The 24,846-nt window shown below is 34.9% G+C and overlaps 1 protein-coding gene across 1 annotated transcript in view; it reads left to right on the forward strand.

Moving 5' to 3' along the window:
• Positions 1-24,846, forward strand: part of LOC100366924 (uncharacterized) — a 282,324-nt gene that overhangs the window by 103,676 nt on the left and 153,802 nt on the right. Inside the window, exon 3 of the mRNA XM_078011409.2 lies at positions 7,196-7,300. Coding sequence (XP_077867535.1) covers positions 7,196-7,300 — 105 coding nt within the window. The remainder of the gene's footprint in view (positions 1-7,195; positions 7,301-24,846) is intronic.

Here is a 24,846-nt window from a genome sequence, read left to right on the forward strand (position 1 = left end):
GAATCATTCCTTCAGCAAAAATAGCGAAAATTAATCTCTTGAAAGCGAAAATAAAGTATTTCACAGTATTGGATTTCAATGTTTTCCTGCTATCCCAGTGACTGTTCATTCATTACAGACGTAATATCGCTATAAACAATGTTGCGTGAGACCTCAATTTACATTATTTGCATAACAAATAGGCCGGTCCACACAGCTCGATTGATGACGTAATATATCATATCGTTGCTGTACTATTGCATTTCAAGAGCCGATAATGATGAAGAAGGGGAAACATTGGAATTTCGAATCGGGTTGAATGTATAAACTGTCTATGTTAGATGACAATTTCAAAATTGGAATCGTTACAATTGTACCGTATATGTACATGTATGCACAGACAAGCTTCATATAACTATACTCCCTCACATCATTAAGAGACTACGATATAACATACACTAGTAGACTCTCTCCACATACTACATAACAAAACAACAACACCATCCTTGTGGTTCTCTGCGAAAATAGGCCAATAACATTTTTTCATTTTTTTATCGAAAGGCAAAACTTGGAGCTAATTAATTATCACAAATAAGATAGCAATATGATTGTAGGATGTTTCAGCCTCGGACAATTTGCCTCAGAGATCAGATACTTGTATATCTTGGCTCTTGCTCGGCTCGGTTTTTCAGTGGGAGGAGCAGTACCGTAAAATCTGTATTAGAAGCCGCACCTCTAATAGAAGTCGCACCCATTCTTTTTGTATAATTGAGAATAAAAAATTCATCATTTCTATATGTGTAGATGCTCTAATAGAAGCCGCATCTACTCTGTTGCATTGTACAATTTTAATAGAAGCCCTGGCTTCTAATACAGATTTTACACTAGTTCGGCTTTAATAGAATGATGTCGTTTAACGTAGCAAATAATTGAGATCAAACACCAATGTCTAAATTACATGTAACCTGTTACGTAATTACTGTGCAATCTACTCCCATGTATGAGCAAACATTGAACAGCTGGTTATCCACATAACGTAGTCCTGTTGTCTATAGTTGCGTTCATGCACAGCTCATTAGCATGAGCTAAAAGGTCAAAAACACTTAATAGTACAGGCTGAAATATCTGATCCCAGATCCATCTAAACTCTTAGCAAGGACTAACGAAATGTGCATGAACACTTAGCTTGGGTTAAACACCAAAAACATCATTGTATTTAATGTTCTTTGGAAGATTTACTATTATATTCATACCAAAATGAATAGTTATGAATATAATAATATTTATTCATTTCGGTATGCCGTTTCGGACATGATAATCAACACAAGCACATTCACATCCAAGTTCTTGAGAAAAAAAATGTACTGATGATTACGGTAGACTTCATTCTGCAATTTATAATTTCTGAATTTGCTTTGATATTGTTTAATAACCATAGAACTAACATGTATACTTTTTTGCTTACTGTACTGAGTAATCATAGTTAAATGGACTGGAGATTTGTATATTCTTTATAAGTTTCGTCTTTCTTTAGCTCATGCTAACTGTTGTTCCCTCTTGTGTGTGAACGCAATTGGGTATATAACCGATATGCAAATATATGAGATTAGCTTAAATCTTAGCCCTACTTGTTGTAGCATGAACAAGACTAATGGATGTAAATGAACCTTAAATTGCAAAGTTTATCACAGGACATCAATCATAGTTAGTTCAAATATTGTGACAGGAAAAAGGCTCTATACTTGTTTTTCCCCTCTGGTTAATGTCAATGAACTATAAAAGATATCAACAACAGAAATGTAAAACAGAAATGAAACCAAATTCAATCTAATGTCATTATTTCACTTTTATCAAAGTTGTTTGTCATTTTCTGTTTACAGAATAGTAAGGGTTGTTTAACCTCCAGTCTAGAAAAACATTACTTCAAATCGAAATGTACATCGTTGATTGATGATGTTGCCTTTTTGTTTTTCTCTTGACATGTCATTGACCTGTTTTGTTTTTGTTTTTGTTTTAAATTAAGTGCTCTCAGCTCATGGGAATATACTGCCCTCTACTGGTGAAGCTTGTATTTAATTGAAGAATAATTAAACTATATTTCCGAGAGTTGATCATTTGCAGTATAATGCTAAAATTGAAATAATTGGTTTCGGTTGAATTTAAATCTAATCCTGTTTTGTTTCGTTTCTTGATGAAAAACATTTGTTATTGTTCAACGTAATGAATATCAGGTTTCTATTAATTATGTAAATCACATGTCAACAACAATCACTTACTATACCATGCTCTATATGTATGTCAATACTGGCAATTTGTACATAAAAAAATTGTCAGGGGAGACAACCACTGCTTGAAACTGTCTCCTGGTGAGAAAAAAAAAATGATTTATATGAATGTAGTAAAAAACATCTGTTTTTTTAATTAACGCTTGTGACCAGCAGTCGAGATTCACAAATTAAACTCACATCTTTTTTTTTACCCATATATATTTAAAAAGTTTTGTCAGGATCTGTTGCCAATGAGAATTATTGTCAATTTGTATCAAAATTGAAGGGCAATGGTCGTGGCGCTGACATTGTTTGAAATTTCATGTAAACAAACACTGTATTTTACACATGTTGCATACGTACGTCGCTATGTGTCCCATACCGAACATGTTGCGTACGTCGATATGAGTCCCTTACTGAACATGTTCCGTACGTCGATATGAGTCCCTTACTGAACATGTTGCGTACGTCGATATGAGTCCCTTACTGAACATGTTGCGTACGTCGCTATGAGTCCCTTACTGAACATGTTCCGTACGTCGCTATGAGTCCCTTACTGAACATGTTCCGTACGTCGCTATGAGTCCCACACCAAACATGACGTGGCCCATGCGATACTAATCCACAACCATACGGACCTAAAATTAAACAAATTTCTTGCAAGTCTGCTGGACTACCAGTTTTGAAATCTCGTAGTTCCATGGTGATATTGGGTAGTCATGGTAACATGTTTAGTAATAATAATATTTCATTTTTAGCTCCACTGTCGACTATGTTGAGCGGAGCTTATCATATGAGTGATTGTCCGTCGTCGTCCGTGAATGCCTGAATGCTTTGTTACTTTGTGGATATGTACCTGAGGTAGACCTCTCTTAGATTTGTTCATTTCATGATGATATCTTCAATTCTCTAATTTGGGTGAATATTTTTGTCATTTTTGGTAAATAGTGATATTTTTGACTTCTTATTAAAAACCGCAAATCCAATTGATTTGATATTTATTACATATATGGATGCTACATGTGGACCTTTCTGAGATTTGTTCATTTCGTGATGATATCTTAAATTCCCTAATTTTGGTGAATATTTTTGGTAAAAAGTGATATTTTCGACTTCTTGTGAATCTCTCTCAGATTTGTTCATTTCTTTTGGACTGCTTATTATGAGAATGGTCGCTCTGAGGCAAGAGTCTTGGACTTCAATCCCTGTCATGTGTTACAAGAAGCTGTACGTAAGCTTGAATAAACTTTTCACCAGATTCTTGATTTCAACAAAATCCATGAAATTCATCTTTCCTGAAAAATGAATATTCTAAACCATACAGCTTCCAATCAGTAGTTATATTGGCGTAACCAGGGTGATAGAAGAAGAAGAAAAAAAAAGAAGCCTGCAGGTTATGGACGATTGATGGAGGATTTTATACAATCTACTCAATACAGGAATCTATAAATGCTTGCATTTCATTCAAAATAAACTATATAGCATGGTCTGCTTAGATGATGTGTTCGGGATACATATATCTTATTGGCACATGTATATACACAGATTGTATAGCATCCAATTAAAAAAAAAAATGGAAACTATGAATCCGCTTAAAGGTAAAAAAATTGTCCACTTTTGGTTGGTTTTAATTGGTTTGGGGGATTTAGAAATTGCACCACAGTTTGAATTTTAGATAATTTTTATCTGTAAATTTTTTGATTTAACTTCTAAGGGAAAATATCATAATGTAAATATTTGACACATCTTTCGCATGCAGGCAACTATACTCTTCTATTATACAAGTACAGGTAAAATCAGTTGTTCTTTTTAACCAGAGAGGGCATATTACAATGTACATTGTCTTATTGTTTATACCACCAATTTTTCAAATTTAATAGTTTTTATGATTTACTACCAGCATTTTTAACCAAAATAATAAAATGTACTTTTCTGAACAGGAGAAATAACGATGCTGTTCTATGCTATTCTTTGTGTTGGAGAACATCAAGAGAAAAACAATCATCATGATGGATCTTTGTTGCCATGGGAGTTTATCCTGTCTTTAAACCCCATTGCATTGTGGTATATGACTGGTGCATGTGTTTGCATACTATTTTTTTTTTTCAATATAAGATAGATATTTCTTTATTACAATCATAAAGGAATGTACATTTCAAATTTGAACAGTGCGTCAAACTTAAAATATAACAATGAATAGAAACCATTCTGGGAATTGTTATTTTCATGTAGTTGAATTTTATACAGGATTTCTCAGTTTGTGAGGCCTTGTACATGTGTATAAGAATATTGAGTGCTTTTTGTCTTTTACACTTAATCAGTACAGTTCAGGGGTTTCACAAATGTATTTAATAGCAGACCATCATCCTGTAACAACAGGCCAAAAATAAAATAAAAAGGCTCTCCACAGTTCGAAGCGCTGGAGCGAGACCAGCGTAGGCGGTCGGGGGGGGGGGGCAGAGAGTAGATGGCCACTTTGGGCTTGTAGCAGGCCATATGGCCGGCTCTTAACGAAATTCCTGCAGTTTGATGAACAAATTCCAAATTTTTATTTGTCAACAGATATATACTTGTTTTTGCCAAATTTTTAAGAAAAACATGTTTATATTACCATGTTACAGAGTTTAATACACTCGACTCTAGGGGTAAAAAAAGAATGCAAAACTCTTTAAATAATGTAAAATAAAAAAAATGAAACTCAAGATAATGGAAAAAAGAAACAAAAAAAATATGTATATATTTCAGTTTGAAATAGATTATTATATTCTATGTGGGCGATAGATTATGCTCTCAGATGAAAACTTGTATGGCCCACTTCAAACTCATCAATCACACAAAATGCTGATAAAACTAAATGCAGTTTCTTTTCATTTCACCATTTTTCTGACATGCACGTGGGTTTCATATACGTATTTAAAGTGGTATTGTAGATATCACGTGGCAATATTAAAATTGAAGACCTCGAAACTTGGAAAAAATATATAGACGAGGCTAACAGAAAATGGTGAATTACTCACACAAATAACTGCGAAAAATTGTAATACGAAACTGTATTTATCGATAATTTTGTGATTATCGGTGAGATATCCCCCACCTGTAACATCATATGTGGATTTAATACTCAATAGGGGATTAATGTACAACAGGAATCATGAAAAACATCTGAACGTATGTTCTGGTTGCCAGGGGGGAAAAGTGTTGCCTGGCACGGAAACTGTATCCAAGTGATAGATTTACCAAGGTATAAGCTTGGCAATTGAGACAAGATGTTCAGTTACGATAGAACTAAATGTGAATGCAACAAGTTTATTGATGTGAATTTTGCAATGAGACAGTGATTTTTATGAACTCTTTAAGTTAAACCGTGTGATGAACCCTGACTTCAATCCAGCCTCATTTTTATTGCTCTGCTGAAGCGTTCAATAAAATGGAATTATTTTTATCGTGGAAACTGTGACAAGTGAGTTTCAGGGGTTAATTGAGGTGAATATGTAATTATGGCAGTGTTTAAAGTGTAATGATCGTATTTTAGTTTTAAAAGTTGGTTAAAAGCAGTGATCATAATGGTTCCAATTAACTCTTTGAACACTGTAATCGCCTTTTATAAAAAATAAACCCACATAATTTGTTTCAAAATTTTTAATCAAAACAAAACAAGAATTTAAAAAAAAAAAAAAAAACTGTGAAAAATTTGCCAAATGTTGCATATTATTTTATGAGTATTAATGATGGAGCAATTATTGATTTCTGAATTAATAACATGGGTTATGAAGTTCAATAAGGTTGCAGTTAAATCTCAGCTGCACGAATAAGTCACAGGCTCAAAGAGATTTCTAAACCAGGGGCTAAGAATCTTATAAACTTACATTGCTTTCAAGTACACATGGGTGAAAAATATCCAAATTGTACATGAAGCTTGAATGCGCAAAGGTCTTCTCAAATTTTGAAAAAAAAAACACTAAGTGTACTTTAAGTATACTTCAAGTACTATTCGACCCGTTGTAAAAAGAAAGCAGTCAAGGACTGAGCTATCAAACAGTAGCGAATTCAGCCACTACTTAGTTGGCTAACAAAAGCACTGCTTCTATCTTTGTCAGATGATGTTTTTCTCAATGCCTGTCATGTTGCCATGGTTGTGGAAATGATGAGTGTAGTTTTCACAAGCACAGTCTCTATAGACTGTAAAACTTCAGAGCAAAAGCAGAAAAAGCCATGCAGATATTGTTCCATTCATTATCATTGGTACTTTTAGACAGTCTAGCTGCAATCTACAAACAATCATCTGCTATACAGAAAATTTCTTTTATGAAAAAAAGAAGCCCACCATGGTCAACAATTGATTCTTAATTTCCTTTCAAGTGGGCACTTTCTTATTTGTTAATTTCCCAGTATTACTATTACTGATCATTATTTCTTTGTCATAGCAACGGAGGACATTTTTTTTGTTCAACTCCGGTGAGCAAAGCACATCATGAGAGTTTTTGTGGTTTATTGTCTGTGTATGTTTGTAATTCTGTTTCAGAGATATCTTTGGAACTGCTTGACAAATTTCAGTGAACTCTGATACACAATTTGGGCAAGTTACAGACCTGATTAGTTTTTAGTAACAATCTGTGCATATTGATGATCTTATTTGCATAATAATCAGCTTTCTTCAGCTTTTCCATAGATATCTCAATTACTACGCATCAGATTTTCATAAAAACTTGATACATAGCTCCTCTGGGATAAACCACATTCTGCAAACCACAGATCAAGTTTTTTTCTTTAAATATTTATAAAGTTTATGAAGTTAGTATTATAAACTTCCAAAATGTGGGTTCATTCATAGTGAAGATCTGTAATAGCCAGTAGGTTTCTTGCTTAAAAGGCTAATTTTAAATTTTCAATGAATTTGAAACCTTCACTGCAAAGTTTTTTCAAACTTTCTTTAATATTTTTTTTTGTAGATTGTTCATTGAAGAGGTCAAAGAAAAGTAACTTTTCATTAAAAGGAAGAGGTAAAAACAGTAGTTTTTGGGATAATTTTAAAGACATTGGCAAAGAAAACAAAGGTGAGGTGTAATTTCTTCTTAGCTGCTTGAGAATGTTTGCTAACTGTTTTAATTGTTTGTGGTGTTATGGTTGACAGTAAATAATTCTCACATCACCGTATATTTGAAACAATGAGACGTATGTATGTCCATAAGGTGAACGGTGCATTGCAAAACATAGAATGCCAAAGCCCTGGAACATGGATGATTGTAACATAGAATGCTAAAGCCCTTGAACATAAGTGAGTGTACTGTAGAATGCCAAAGCCCTGGAACATGGACGAGTGTAACCTAGAATGCCACAGTCCTCGAACATTGACAAGTTTACTTTAGAATGCCACATGCAGCCCTGGAACATGGATGAGTGCATGTAGTGTAGTTTGCCATAGCCCAGGAACATGGATGAATGTAACTTAGAATGCCAAAGCCCAGGAACATGGATGAATGTAACTTAGAATTCCAAAAGCTTGGGGCATGAATGATCGAGTGCAATGTGCATGTTTAGTAGAGTTCCCAAGCCCTGCAACATAGAATGCTAAAGCCCTGGAACATAGGTGAGTGTACTGTAGAATGCCAAAGCCCTGGAACATGGATGATTGTAGCATAGAATGCTAAAGCCCTTGAACATGGACGAGTGTAACCTAGAATGCCACAGTCCTCGAACTCAAGTTTACTTTAGAATGCCACATGCAGCCCTGGAACATGGATGAGTGCATGTAGTGTAGTTTGCCATAGCCCAGGAACATGGATGAATGTAACTTAGAATTCCAAAAGCTTGGGGCATGAATGATCGAGTGCATGTTTAGTAGAGTTCCCAAGCCCTGGAACATAGAATGCTAAAGCCCTGGAACATAGGTGAGTGTACTGTAGAATGCCAAAGCCCTGGAACATAGGTGAGTGTACTGTAGAATGCCAAAGCCCTGGAACATGGACGAGTGTAACCTAGAATGCCACAGCCCTGGAACATGGATGAGTGTAACATAGAATGCCACAGCCCTGGAACATGGATGAGTGTAACATAGAATGCCAAAGCCCTGGAACATGGATGAGTGCAGTGATGAATGCCAGCCAGATCTGACAATTGTGAAAAAAAAAAAAATTGAGTTTAGTTAATTTAATAACTTTATTTATAACAGAGTGACAGCTCTGTAACAATGTCAGATGATGTCAGATAAGTGGCGAGTAAAATTTTGCAAGTCAGCAATCTATGTTCTAACTGTTTACATATGCTCAGGAAATTAACATTATGGTGGTGATAATGCCTTGAATATTTTAAAATTTGTTTGTTCTTTTGCACTTTAGTCCAAATAAACCAATGCTTCTGGATACAGACATTTTCAAATGTAATTCAAAATTAAGTCTGAAAATCACATGATTATGAAAATGCTGAATTATTAAATCTTACATTATACATTCTATGGTAAATAAGAAAAATTCATATTTGATCACAAGCTTAAAAGCGTCAATTCAAAGTCAGGTGCCCTTGTCAAATATAATGGAAGTTTTGATATACAATTGAGTGATGTTAATTTCCAACCATTGATTAAGCTAAGTTCAATAACACTGACAATGTTCCGAGGACTATACTAGTATTACAATGTTTCGATCCATTCCACTGTAAATATTTTATAAGCCCCCATGCGTACATTGTATGATTATGTGAAAAAAGAAATGGTATTTAATTAGGGTTTCGAGCCCATTTGGTCGAAACCCTATTGAAATTGTTCCGTTTATTAGGTTTTCAAGACACATGTCTTGGAAACCTTTTGTAATTGTTATGTTTTTTATTATTATTCCGCCAGTTTTTTCGCTAAGCGCCATTCGAACACCGTTGCACATATCTTGAAAATGTTTGCACATGTTTGTAAAGTCTGATGAGATCTAGTGCATATCCTAAGATGACGCATATTGGTCACGTGGTACGGCGGCCATTTTGAATTTAAGGCGAAAAATGGCATGCTCATTTAAACACCTTTCTGAGGGTCTAGGAGTCTCAAACTTTCGGTTAAAAGAAGCATTGGCCCTAGAGCTACGTATTTCATGAAAAAAAAGTTGAACGGTCATGTGACTTTTTTTTCTAGAATTTTCTGAAATATTGTTTTGCATCTCATTTGCATAATTTTGATCGTATCAAAATTCCACGCCATAGTTTTGAAGAACATCATACATACTACAGATTAATCAAAGAATCATGAAAGTGCGACCAGTAGTTTTGGAGCAGTTGATTTATGAATATTTTTCACATTTTATATAAAATAGTCAGCAATGTTGCATTATGGGAAAGGGGGGAGGGCCTATATATGATACACATTGAATTGACATAAATTGAGAACTATTGTATATACAAACATGGAACTAACGCTATATTGAAGACATTGGACAACAGAATTGATCAACATAGTAAATGACCATATATGGTCATAGAACTCATTAAATATGCGTGTCACTAATATCTCAGGCATTATTGCAAATACAAACATGGAACCAACGCTATATTGAAGACATTGGACAAAAGAATTGACCAACATATTCGATGACCATATATGGTCATAGAACTCATTAAATATGCATGTCTCTAATATCTCAGGCACTATTGCAAACACAAACGTGGAACCAATGTTATATTGAAGACATTGGACAAAAGGATTGACCAACACATTCGATGACCATATATGGTCATAGAACTCATTAAATATGCATATCCATAATATCTCGAGCACTTTTAAAGATAGAGACATGTACCCAAACCTATACTGAAGGCATTGGACAAAAGAATTGACCAACATTTTAAATGACCATATATGGTCATAGAACTCATTAAATATGCAAGTCTCTAATATCTTAGGCACTGTTACAAGTAGGAACATTGAACCAATGCTATATTGAAGACATTGGACAAGAGAATTGACAAACATACCTGATGACTATATATGGTGATGGAACTCATTAAATATGCATGGCTATAATATCTCGGACACTATCACATATACAAACATGGAACCAACATTAATTTTCAGGGCTATTGCAAACAGTCATACATGGCCATGCATTGCATGTGACTTGGCCATGTGCCATGGTCTTGAAAACCGGTGATTGCTGCTATGCAGCTATATTTAGGGTTTCGAGCCCATTTGGTCGAAACCCTATTGTAATTGTTCCGTTTATTATTATTATTAGGTTTTCAAGACACATGTCTTGGAAACCTATTGTAATCGTTATGTTTTTTATTATTATTATTCCGCCAGATTTTTCGCTAAGCGCCATTCGAACACCGTTGCACATATCTGGAAAATTTTTTCATATGTTTGTAAAGTTTGATGAGATCTAGTGCATATCCTAAAATGACGCATATTGGTCACGTGGTACGGCGGCCATTTTGAATTTTAGGCGAAAAATGGCATGCTCATTTAAACACCTTTCTGAGGGTCTAGGAGTTTCAAACTTTCGCTTAAAAGAAGCATTGACCCTAGAGCTACGTATTTCATGAAAAAAAGTTGAACGGTCATGTGACTTTTTTTTCTAGAATTTTCTGAAATATTGTTTTGCATCTCATTTGCATAATTTTGATCGTATCAAATTTCTACGCCATAATTTTGAAGAACATCATACATACTACAGATTAATCAAAGAATCATGCAAGTGCGACCAGTAGTTTTGGAGCAGTTGATTTATGAATATTTTTCACATTTTATATAAAATAGCCAGCAATGTTGCATTATGGGAAAGGGGGGAGGGCCCATTTACGATATACATTGAATTGACATATATAGAGAACTATTGCACATACAAACATGGAACTAACGCTATATTGAAGACATTGAACAAAAGAATTGATCAACATAGTGTATGACCATATATGGTCATAGAACTCATTAAATATGCGTGTCTCTAATATCTCAGGCACTATTGCAAGTACAAACATGGAACCAATGCTATATTGAAGACATTGAACAAAAGAATTGATCAACATAGTGTATGACCATATATGGTCATAGAACTCATTAAATATGCGTGTCTCTAATATCTCAGGCACTATTGCAAGTACAAACATGGAACCAATGCTATATTGAAGACATTGAACAAAAGAATTGACCAACACATTCCATGACCATATATGGTCATAATATGCGCCATAATCATATACGCCATAATTTTGAAGAACATCATACATACTACAGATTAATCAAAGAATCATGCAAGTGCGACCAGTAGTTTTGGAGCAGTTGATTTATGAATATTTTTCACATTTTATATTAAATAGTCAGCAATGTTGCATTATGGGAAAGGGGGAGGGCCCATATACGATACACATTGAATTGACATATATTGAGAACTATTGCACATACAAACATGGAACTAACGCTATATTGAAGACATTGGCCGAGAGAATTGACTAACATATTCGATGACCATATATGGTCATAGAAGTCATTAAATATGCATATCCATAATATCTCGAGCACTTTTAAAGACAGAGACATGTCCCCAAATCTATATTGAAGGCATTGGACAAAAAAATTGACCAACACATTCGATGACCATATATGGTCATAGAACTCATTAAATATGCATGTCTCTTATATCTCAGGCACTATCGCAAACACAAACATGGAACCAATGCTATATTGAAGACATTGCACAAAAGGATTGACCAACATATTCGATGACCATATATGGTCATAGAACTCATTAAATATGCAAGTCTCTAATATCTTAGCCACTGTTGCAAGTAGGAACATTGAACCAATGCTATATTGAAGACATTGGACAAGAGAATTGACAAACATACCCGATGACTATATATGGTCATGGAACGCATTTAATATATGCATGGCTATAATATCTCGGACACTATCACATATACAAACATGGAACCAACGTTAATTTTGAGGGTTATTGCAAACAGTCATACATGGCCATGCATTGCATGTGACTTGGCCATGTGCCATGGTCTTGAAAACCGGTGATTGCTGCTATGCAGCTATATTTAGGGTTTCGAGCCCATTTGGTCGAAACCCTATTGAAATTGTTCCGTTTATTATTAGGGTTTCGAGCCCATTTGGTCGAAACCCTATTGTAATTGTTCCGTTTATTATTATTATTAGGGTTTCGAGCCCATTTGGTCGAAACCCTTTTGTAATTGTTCCGTTTATTATTATTATTATTATTATTAGGGTTTCGAGCCCATTTGGTCGAAACCCTTTTGTAATTGTTCCGTTTATTAGGGTTTCGAGCCCTATGGGTCGGAAACCCTTTTGTAATTGCTATGTTTATTATTATTATTATTATTAGGGTTTCGAGCCCTATGGGGCGAAACCCTATTGTAATTGCTATGTTTATTATTCTTATTATTATTATTATTATTCCGCCATTTTTTTTAAGCGCTGTAACTTACAAAATAATGCTGCGATTGATGAGGCATTTTGCATGCTGATGAAGGGCCATGAGTTGTGGTGCATACCCCAAAACCAGCCATGTAGGTCACATGACCTGGCCGCCATCTTAGGTAGAACACAAACCGGAAGTGCTCAATTGCACCACTTTCTGAGGGTCTAGGAACTTCCGGTTTTTTTGTGTGGCATCATTGGCTCATGTCTAGCAAATATCAGCAATAAAATCTTTAGCGGTCATGTGACCTTGGCCGCCATATTGGATTTTGTGAAAAATGACAAAAAACTTTTAAAATCTTCTTCTTAAAAATGGCTCATTCATGTGATTAGAAATTTGCATTGCAGTACCTATGGCCATAGCTCTACAAAGTTGCTGAAGCAGATTTTTGAAAAATGGCTTCATTTGGCAGCCATCTTGGATTTAGTCAAAAGTGAAAGTACGCTATAACTCATGAACAATTTGCCAGATTGAAACCAAAGTTGGCATAAAACATCTGTTCAATAAGGTGATCATGTGTTCATGAAAATATTTCCCATGATTCAAGTGGTTTTGGCGGCCATCTTGAATTTTTTTAAATAAAGCAAAAAAGCTCAAAAAATTATGTTCTTAAAAACTGCTTGCTTGTTTGACAATCAATTCAGCATATATTATCTCTGTTGATTGCTCTACAAAGTAACTGAAGCAGATTTTTGAAAAATGGCTTCCTTTGGCAGCCATCTTGGATTTAGTAAAAAGTGAAAGTACACTACAACTCATGAACAATTTGCCAGATTGATACCAAAGTTGGCATACAACATCCCGTCAATGAGATGGTTACATGTTAATGAAAATATTTCCCATGATTCAAATGGTTTTGGTGGCCATCTTGAATTTATCCAAAAATGCAAAAAACCTCAACAAATTATCTTCTTAAAAACTGCTTGCTTGTTTGACAATCAATTTAGCATATAGTATCTCTGTTGATAGCTCTACAAAGTTACTGAAGCCGATTTTTGAAAAATGGCTTCCTTTGGCAGCCATCTTGGATTTATTAAAAAGTGAAAGCACGCTATAACTTATGAACAATTTGCCAGATTTAAACAAAACTTGGCATACAACATCCGCTCAATGAGATGATTATGTGTTCATGGAAAGATTTCCCATGATTCAAGTGGTTTTGGCGGCCATGTTGAATTTATCACAAAAATTCAAAAAACCTCAAAAAAATATCTTGTTAAAAACTGCTTGCTTGTTTGAAAAGCAATTTAGCATATAGTATCTCTGTTGATAGCTCTACAAAGTTACTGAAGTAGATTTTTAAAAATGGCTTCCTTTGGCAGCCATCTTGGATTTAGTAAAAGAGAAAAAGTTCTATAACTCATGAACTATTTGTCCTTGCATTAAGTTTATCATATTCCTGTGAAATCAAATCCATATGTTATGTAGTTTGTCTGCTATCTTGCATTCTAGACATGAAACGTTCGTCAAATAATCACATCGAGCAAGTGCAATTTGTCATGAGCCACGCAGGCTCGAAACCCGTCATCGCTGCTATGCAGCTATATTTAGGGTTTCGAGCCCAGATGGGTCGAAACCCTATTGTAATTGCTATGTTTATTATTAGGCTTTCAAGTCCCTTCAGGCTTGAAAGCCTATTGTTTTTGTTATGTTTATTATTATTATTATTATTATTATTATTATTATTATTATTATTATTATTATTATTCTTCCGCCAAGTTCAAACGACTTCTTCTCTGAAACGGCTGGACCGTTTTGCCTGAAAATTTGTATATACCTTCTACATGTCATGCCATTAAAAGTGACTGAAACAGATTTTCGATTAGTCACGTGGTTCGGCCGCCATCTTGGAACTCATTAAATATGCATGTCTCTTGTATCTCAAAAACTATTGCATGTACAAACATGGAACTAATGGTATATTGAAGGCAACGGACAAGAGAATTGGCCAAAATATTCGTTGACCATATATGGTCATAGAACTCATTTAATATGCATGTCTCTAATATCTCAAGCGCTATTCCATGTACAAACATGGAACAAACACTATATTGAAGACAATTGAAAAGAGAATTGGCCAACATATCCGTTGACCATATAAGGTCATATACCTCATTAAATATGCATACCTATAATATCTCAGGCACTATTTCACATACAGACATGGAACCATTGCTATATTGAAGGCTTTGGACAAGAGAAATTGTCAACATCTTCAATGACCATATATGGTCATATAACTCATTAAATATGCATGTCTCCAATATCTCAAGCACTAATGCATATATAAACATGGTACCAATGCTATTTTGAAGGCACTGGGAAAGGAAATTGGCCAACATATCCGTTGACCATATATGGTCATAGAACTCATTTAATATGCATGTCTCTAATATTGCAAGCAGTATTGAAGTTAGAGACATGGAAATAGCGCTATAATGAAGGCATTGGGCCAGAACGTCATGTAAGCTACACTTATATACATTGCACAAATCAAATCTTCAAACTTTTTTTTCCAAATTTAATGGTGTTATGGCCCTTTTTTCTTGAAAGCCGTTAATAGCTGCTCTGCAGCTATATTTAGGGTTTCGAGCCCTATGGGTCGGAAACCCTTTTGTAATTGCTATGTTTATTATTATTATTATTATTATTCTTATTATTTTTCCACCGTTTTTTAAAGCACTGTAACTTGAAAAATAATGCTGCGATTGATTAGACATTTTGCATGCTGATGAAGGGCCATGAGTTGTGGTGCATACCCCAAAATCAGCCATGTAGGTCACATGACCAGGCCGCCATCTTAGGTAGAACACAAACCGGAAGTGCTCAATTGCACCACTTTCTGAGGGTCTAGGAACTTCCGGTTTTTTTGTGTGGCATCATTGGCTCATGTCTAGCAAATATCAGCAATAAAATCTTTAGCGGTCATGTGACCTTGGCCGCCATATTGGATTTTGTGAAAATTGACAAAAAATTTTTAAAATCTTCTTCTCAAAAATGGCTCGTTCATGTGATTAGACATTTGCTTTGCAGCACCTATGGCCATAGCTCTACAAAGTGACTGAAGCAGATTTTTGAAAAATGGCTTCCTTTGGCAGCCATCTTGGATTTAGTAAAAAGTGAAAGTACGCTATAACTCATGAACAATTTGCCATATTTAAACCAAAGTTGGCATACAACATCCACTCAATAAGATGATTATGTGTTCATAAAAATATTTCCCATGACTCAAGTGGTTTTGGCGGCCATCTTGAATTTATCACAAAAATGCCAAAAACCTCAAGAAATTATTATCTTAAAAACTGCTTGCTTGGTTGACAATCAATTTAGCATATAGTATGTCTGTTGATAGCTCTACAAAGGTACTGAAGCAGATTTTTGAAAAATGGCTTCCTTTGGCAGCCATCTTGGATTTAGTGAAAAGTGAAATTACGCTATAAATTATGAACAATTTTCCAGATTTCGACAAAACTTGGCATACAACATCCACTCAATAAGATGATTATGTGTTCATAAAAATATTTCCCATGACTCAAGTGGTTTTGGCTGCCATCTTGAATTTATCACAAAAATGCCAAAAACCTCAAGAAATTATTATCTTAAAAACTGCTTGCTTGTTTGACAATCTATTTAGCATATAGTATCTCTGTTGATAGCTCTACAAAGTTACTGAAGCCGATTTTCGAAAAATGGCTTCCTTTGGCAGCCATCTTGGATTTAGTAAAAAAGTGAAAGTACGCTATAACTTATGAACGATTTAGCAGATTTAAACAAAACTTGGCATACAACATCCGCTCAATGAGATGATTATGTGTTCATGAAAATATTTCCCATGATTCAAGTGGTTTTGGCGGCCATGTTGAATTTATCACAAAAATTCAAAAAACCTCAAAAAATTATCTTGTTAAAAACTGCTTCCTTGTTTGAAAAGCAATTTAGCATATAGTATCTCTGTTGATAGCTCTACAAAGTTACTAAATTAGATTATCGAAAAATGGCTTCCTTTGGCAGCCATCTTGGATTTAGTAAAAGAGAAAAAGTTCTATAACTCATGAACTATTTGTCCTTGCATTAAGTTTATCATATTCCTGTGAAATCAAATCCATATGTTGTGTAGTTTGTCTGCTATCTTTCATTCTAGACATGAAACATTCGTCAAATAATCACATCGAGCAAGTGCAATTTGCCATGAGCCACGCAGGCTCGAAACCCGTCATTGCTGCTATGCAGCTATATTTATTCTTATTATTTTTCCGCCGTTTTTTCTAAGCACTGTAACTTGAAAAATAATGCTGCAATTTATTTGCTATTTTGCAGGCTGATAAAGGGCCATGAGTTGTGGTGCATACCCAAAAAACAGCTATGTAGGTCACATGACCTGGCCGCCATGTTAGGTAGAACACAAACCGGAAGTGCTCAATTGCACCACTTTCTGAGGGTCTAGGAACTTCCGGTTTTTTTGTGTGGCATCATTGGCTCATGTCTAGCAAATATCAGCAATAAAATCTTTAGCGGTCATGTGACCTTGGCCGCCATATTGGATTTTCCAAAAATTGACAAAAAACTTGTAAAATCTTCTTCTCAAAAATGGCTCATTCATGTGATTATACATTTGCTTTGCAGCACCTATGGGCATAGCCCTACAAAGTGACTGAATCAGATTTTTGAAAAATGGCTTCCTTTGGCAGCCATCTTGGATTCAATAAAAAGTGAAAGTACGCTATAACTCATGAACAATTTGCCAGATTTAAACCAAAGTTGGCATACAACATCCCTTCAATAAGATGATTATGTGTTCATAAAAATATTTCCCATGATTCAAGTGGTTTTGGCGGCCATATTGAATTTGTCAAAAAATTGCAAAAAACCTCAAAAAATTATCTTCTTAAAAACTGCTTGTTTGTTTGACAATCAATTTAGCATATAGTATCTCTGTTGATAGCTCTACAAAGTAACTGTAGCAGATTTTCGAAAAATGGCTTCTTTTGGCAGCCATCTTGGATTTAGTAAAAAGTGAAAGTACACTATATCTTATGAACGATTTGCCAGATTTAAACAAAACTTGGCATACAACATCCGCTCAATGAGATGATTATGTGTTCATGGAAATATTTCCCATGATTCAAGTGGTTTTGGCGGCCATGTTGAATTTATCACAAAAATTCAAAAAACCTCAAAAAATTATCTTGTTAAAAACTGCTTCCTTGTTTGAAAAGCAATTCAGCATATAGTATCTCTGTCGATAGCTCTACAAAGTTACTGAAGCAGATTTTCGAAAAATGGCTTCCTTTGGCAGCCATCTTGGATTTAGTAAAAAGTGAAAGCACGCTATAACTTATGAACAATTTGCCAGATTTAAACTAAACTTGGCATACAACATCCGCTCAATGAGCTGATTATGTGTTCATGGAAATATTTCCCATGATTCAAGTGGTTTTGGCGGCCATGTTGAATTTATCACAAAAATTCAAAAAACCTCAAAAAAATATCTTGTTAAAAACTGCTTGCTTGTTTGAAAAGCAATTTAGCTTATAGTATCTCTGTTGATAGCTCTACAAAGTTACTGAAGTAGATTTTTAAAAATGGCTTCCTTTGGCAGCCATCTTGGATTTAGTAAAAGAGAAAAAGTTCTATAACTCATGAACTATTTGTCCTTGCATTAAGTTTATCATATTCCTGTGAAATCAAATCCATATGTTGTGTAGTTTGTCTGCTATCTTGCATTCTAGACATGAAACGTTCGTCAAATAATCACATCGAGCAAGTGCAATTTGTCATGAGCCACGCAGGCTCGAAACCCGTCATCGCTGCTATGCAGCTATATTTATTCTTATTATTTTTCCACCGTTTTTTAAAGCACTGTAACTTGAAAAATAATGCTGTGATTGATTAGGCATTTTGCATGCTGATGAAGGGCCATGAGTTGTGGTGCATACCCCAAAATCAGCCATGTAGGTCACATGACCTGGCCGCCATCTTAGGTAGAACACAAACCGGAAGTGCTCAATTGCACCACTTTCTGAGGGTCTAGGAACTTCCGGTTTTTTTGTGTGGCATCATTGGCTCATGTCTAGCAAATATCAGCAATAAAATCTTTAGCGGTCATGTGACCTTGGCCGCCATATTGGATTTTGTGAAAATTGACAAAAAAATTTTAAAATCTTCTTCTCAAAAATGGCTCGTTCATGTGATTAGACATTTGCTTTGCAGCACCTATGGCCATAGCTCTACAAAGTGACTGAAGCAGATTTTTGAAAAATGGCTTCCTTTGGCAGCCATCTTGGATTTAGTAAAAGGTGAAAGTACGCTATAACTCATGAACAATTTGCCAGATTTAAACCAAAGTTGGCATACAACATCCCTTCGATAAGATGATTATGTGTTCATAAAAGTATTTCCCATGATTCAAGTGGTATTGGCGGCCATATTGAATTTATCAAAAAATTGCAAAAAACGTCAAAAAATTATCTTCTTAAAAACTGCTTGCTTGGTTGACAATCAATTTAGCATATAGTATCTCTGTTGATAGCTCTACAAAGATACTGAAGCAGATTTTTGAAAAATGGCTTCCTTTGGCAGCCATCTTGGATTTAGTGAAAAGTGAAATTACGCTATAAATTATGAACAATTTTCCAGATTTCGACAAAACTTGGCATACAACATCCACTCAATAAGATGATTATGTGTTCATAAAAATATTTCCCATGACTCAAGTGGTTTTGGCGGCCATCTTGAATTTATCACAAAAATGCCAAAAACCTCAAGAAATTATTATCTTAAAAACTGCTTGCTTGTTTGACAATCTATTTAGCATATAGTATCTCTGTTGATAGCTCTACAAAGTTACTGAAGCCGATTTTCGAAAAATGGCTTCCTTTGGCAGCCATCTTGGATTTAGTAAAAAAGTGAAAGTACGCTATAACTTATGAACGATTTGCCAGATTTAAACAAAACTTGGCATACAACATCCGCTCAATGAGATGATTATGTGTTCATGAAAATATTTCCCATGATTCAAGTGGTTTTGGCGGCCATGTTGAATTTATCACAAAAATTCAAAAAACCTCAAAAAATTATCTTGTTAAAAACTGCTTCCTTGTTTGAAAAGCAATTTAGCATATAGTATCTCTGTTGATAGCTCTACAAAGTTACTAAAGTAGATTATCGAAAAATGGCTTCCTTTGGCAGACATCTTGGATTGAGTAAAAGAGAAAAAGTTCTATAACTCATGAACTATTTGTCCTTGCATTAAGTTTATCATATTCCTGTGAAATCAAATCCATATGTTGTGTAGTTTGTCTGCTATCTTTCATTCTAGACATGAAACATTCGTCAAATAATCACATCGAGCAAGTGCAATTTGCCATGAGCCACGCAGGCTCGAAACCCGTCATCGCTGCTATGCAGCTATATTTATTATTATTATTATTATTAGGGTTTCGAGCCCATTTGGTCGAAACCCTATTGTAATTGTTCCGTTTATTAGGCTTTCAAGTCCCTTCAGGCTTGAAAGCCTATTGTTTTTGTAATGTTTATTATTATTATTATTATTATTCTTCCGCCAACTTCAAACGACTTCTTCTCTGAAACGGCTGGACCGTTGTGCCTGAAAATTTGTATATACCTTCTACATGTCGTGCCATTAAAAGTGACTGAAACAGATTTTCGATTAGTCACGTGGTTCGGCCGCCATCTTGAAACTCATTAAATATGCATGTCTCTTGTATCTCAAAAACTATTGCATGTACAAACATGGAACTAATGGTATATTGAAGGCAACGGACATAAGAATTGGCCAAAATATTCGTTGACCATATATGGTCATAGAACTCATTAAATATGCATGTCTCTTATAACTCAAGCACTATTGCATGTACAAACGTGAAACTGACGCTATATTGAAGGAAATGGTCAAGAGAATGAGCCAACATATTCGTTGACCATATAAGGTCATATACCTCATTAAATATGCATACCTATAATATCTCAGGCACTATTGCACATACAGACATGGAACCATTGCTATATTGAAGGCTTTGGACAAGAGAAATCGTCAACATCTTCAATGACCATATATGGTCATATAACTCATTAAATATGCATGTCTCCAATGTCTCAAGCACCATTGCAAGTATAAACATGGTACCAATGATATATTGAAGGCAATGGACAAGAAAATTGGCCAACATATCCGTTGACCATATATGGTCATAGAACTCATTTAATATGCATGTCTCTAATATCTCAAGCGCTATTCCATGTACAAACATGGAACAAACACTATATTGAAGGCTATAGAAAAGAGAATTGGCCAACATATCCGTTGACCGTATATGGTCATAGAACTTATTAAATATGCATGTCTCCAATATCTCAAGCGCTATTCCATGTACAAACATGGAACAAACACTATATTGAAGGAAATAGAAAAGAGAATTGGTCAACATATCCGTTGACCATATATGGTCATAGAACTCATTAAATATGCATGTCTATAATATTTCAAACAGTATTGCATGTACAGACAGGGTACCAATGCTATATTGAAGGCAGTGGAAAAGAGATTTGGCCAACATATCCGTTGACCATATATGGTCATAGAACTCATTGAATATGTATATATACAATATTTCCAGCACTATTGAAGTTAGAGACATGGAAATAGCGTTATAATGAAGGCATTGGGCCAGAACATCGTGTAACCTACACGTATATACATTGCACAAATCAAATCTTCAAACTTGTTTTTCCAAATTTAATGGTGTTATGTCCCTTTTTTCTTGAAAGCCGTTAATAGCTGCTCTGCAGCTATATTTATTATTATTAGGGTTTCGAGCCCATTTGGTCGAAACCCTTTTGTAATTGTTCCGTTTATTATTATTATTATTATTATTATTATTATTATTCTTCCGCCTAAATTTTTGGTCACGCTTTATGTCAACACCGTTGGACCAATCAGTTCCATACTTGCCACAATGGTAAAGCTGTATGAGATCTGGTGCATATCCTAAGTTCAGACACATAGGTCACATGACCAGGCCACCATCTTGGATTAAAGGCGAAATTTTCAATGCCGAATTGCACACCTTTCTGAGGGTCTGAGTGCTCCAATTTTTTTATGATAGTAGCAGTGCGACAAGGGCTACAAATTTCATCAAAAAAAACTTTAGCGGTCACGTGACTTTTTTTTTTAGAATTTTTTTAAATTTTGTTTTGCATCTCATTTGCATAATTTTTGACAAATCAACTAACCCTGAATAACTTTGAAAGATCATATGACATAGTATTTAATTCCAAAATATGGAAGTCCATGCGAAAAGCCGTTTTTTATAAGAAGATTTTAGAATGTTTTTTCATATTTTTTTTGTTCTTTTATATGGTCACGTGACCTCATTTTATAGACATAATTGCAATATCTCAAGCACTGTTACAGATAGGAACATGCAACCAGTGCAATATTGAAGTGATGGTACATGAAATTCTACTAACAAACAAGATGACCATATATGGTCATGTGATCTCATTAAATATGCATAAATGTACTATATTAAGCACTGTTACAGATAGGGACATGCAACCTGTGCAATATCGAAGCTATAAGACACGAGATGTGACTAACTAATGTGATGACCATATATGGTCATGTGACTTCATCAAATATGCATAAATGTAATAACTCAAGCACAGTTACAGACGGGAACATGCAACCAGTGCAATATTTAAGTGATGGTACATGAAATTTTACTAACAAACAAGATGACCATATATGGTCATGTGACCTCATTGAATATGCATAAATGTAATATATCAAGCACTGCAAGAGTTAGGGACATGCAACCTGTGCAATATCGAAGGTATGGGTCAAGAGATGTGGCTAACTAATGTGATGACCATATATGGTCATGTGACTTCATTAAATATGCATAATTGAATTATCTCAAGCACTGTTACAGACATGAACATTCAACCTGTGCAAAATCGAAGCTGTGGGACATGAGATGTGAGTAACTAATGTGATGACCGTATATGGTCATGTGACGTCATTAAATATGCATAATTGTAATATCTCAAGCAGAATCACAGATAGAGACATGCAACCTATGCAATATCGAAGCTATGAGACAAGAGATGTGGCTAACTAATGTGATGACCATATATGGTCATGTAATTTCATCAAATATGCATAAATGTAATAACTCAAGCACTGTTACAGATAGGAACATGCAACCAGTGCAATATTGAAGCTATTGCACAACAGAAGTCACTAACATATCCGATGACCATATATGGTCATGTGACCTCATCAAATAAGCATAAATGTAATAACTCAAGCACTATTACAGACGGGAACATACAACCTGTGCAATATCGAATCTATGGAACAAGAGATGTGACTAACTAATGTGATGACCATATATGGTCATGTGACCTCATCAAATATGCATAAATGTTATATTTGAAACACAGTAACAGATAGAAACACACAACCTGTGCAATATCGAAGCTATGAGACAAGATATGTGACTAACACATCTAATGCCCATACTCAGTCATGTGACATCATTAAATATGCATAAATGTAATAACTCAAGCACTGTTACAGACGGGAACATGCAACCTGTGCAATATCGAATCTATGGAACAAGAGTTGTGACTAACTAATGTGATGACCACATATGGTCATGTGACCTCATCAAATATGCATAAAAATTGCAATATCTCAAGCACTGTTACAGATAGGAAAATGCAACCAATGCAATATTGAAGTTATTGCACAACAGAGCTGACAAAAACATCCGATGACCATATATGGTCATGGGACATCATTAAATATGCAAGATTGTAATACCTTAAGCACTGTTACAGACAGGAACATGCAACATGTTTAGTATGAAGGCCATGCAATTTCCTTTAATATATTATTGTCAATGATGCTGATTTTGGAACGCTGCTAATAAGTCAGTGGGCTCGAAACCCGACATTGCTGCAACGCAGCTATATTTATTATTATTAGGGTTTCGAGCCCATTTGGTCGAAACCCTATTGTAATTGTTCCGTTTATTATTATTATTATTATTATTATTATTATTATTCTTCCGCCTAAATTTTTGGTCACGCTTTATGTCAACACCGTTGGACCGATCAGTTCCATACTTGCCACAATGGTAAAGCTGTATGAGATCTGGTGCATATCCTAAGTTCAGACACATAGGTCACATGACCAGGCCGCCATCTTGGATTAAAGGCGAAATTTTCAATGCCGAATTGCGCACCTTTCTGAGGGTCTGAGTGCTCCAATTTTTTTATGATAGTAGCAGTGCGACAAGGGCTACAAATTTCATCAAAAAAAACTTTAGCGGTCACGTGACTTTTTTTTTTAGAATTTTTTTAAATTTTGTTTTGCATCTCATTTGCATAATTTTCGACAAATCAACTAACCCTGAATAACTTTGAAAGATCATATGACATAGTATTTAATTCCAAAATATGGAAGTCCAGGCGATTAGCCGTTTTTTATAAGAAGATTTTAGAATGTTTTTTCATATTTTTTTGTTCTTTTATATGGTCACGTGACCTCATTTTATAGACATAATTGCAATATCTTAAGCACTGTTACAGTTAGGAACATGCAACTAGTGCAATATTGAAGTGATGGTACATGAAATTCTACTAACAAACAAGATGACCATATATGGTCATGTGATCTCATTAAATATGCATAAATGTAATATATCAAGCACTGTTACAGATAGGGACATGCAACCTGTGCAATATCGAAGCTATAAGACACGAGATGTTACTAACTAATGTGATGACCATATATGGTCATGTGACTTCATCAAATATGCATAAATGTAATAACTCAAGCACAGTTACAGACGGGAACATGCAACCAGTGCAATATTGAAGTGATGGTACATGAAATTTTACTAACAAACACGATGACCATATATGGTCATGTGACCTCATTGAATATGCATAAATGTAATTTATCAAGCACTGCAAGAGTTAGGGACATGCAACCTGTGCAATATCGAAGGTATGGGTCAAGAGATGTGACTAACTAATGTGATGACCATATATGGTCATGTGACTTCATTAAATATGCATAATTGAATTATCTCAAGCACTGTTACAGACATGAACATGCAACCTGTGCAAAATCGAAGCTGTGGGAC

This window comes from Saccoglossus kowalevskii, chromosome 4 (genome assembly GCF_978046115.1).
Source record: "Saccoglossus kowalevskii chromosome 4, keSacKowa6.1, whole genome shotgun sequence".
Classification (NCBI taxonomy): domain Eukaryota; kingdom Metazoa; phylum Hemichordata; class Enteropneusta; family Harrimaniidae; genus Saccoglossus; species Saccoglossus kowalevskii.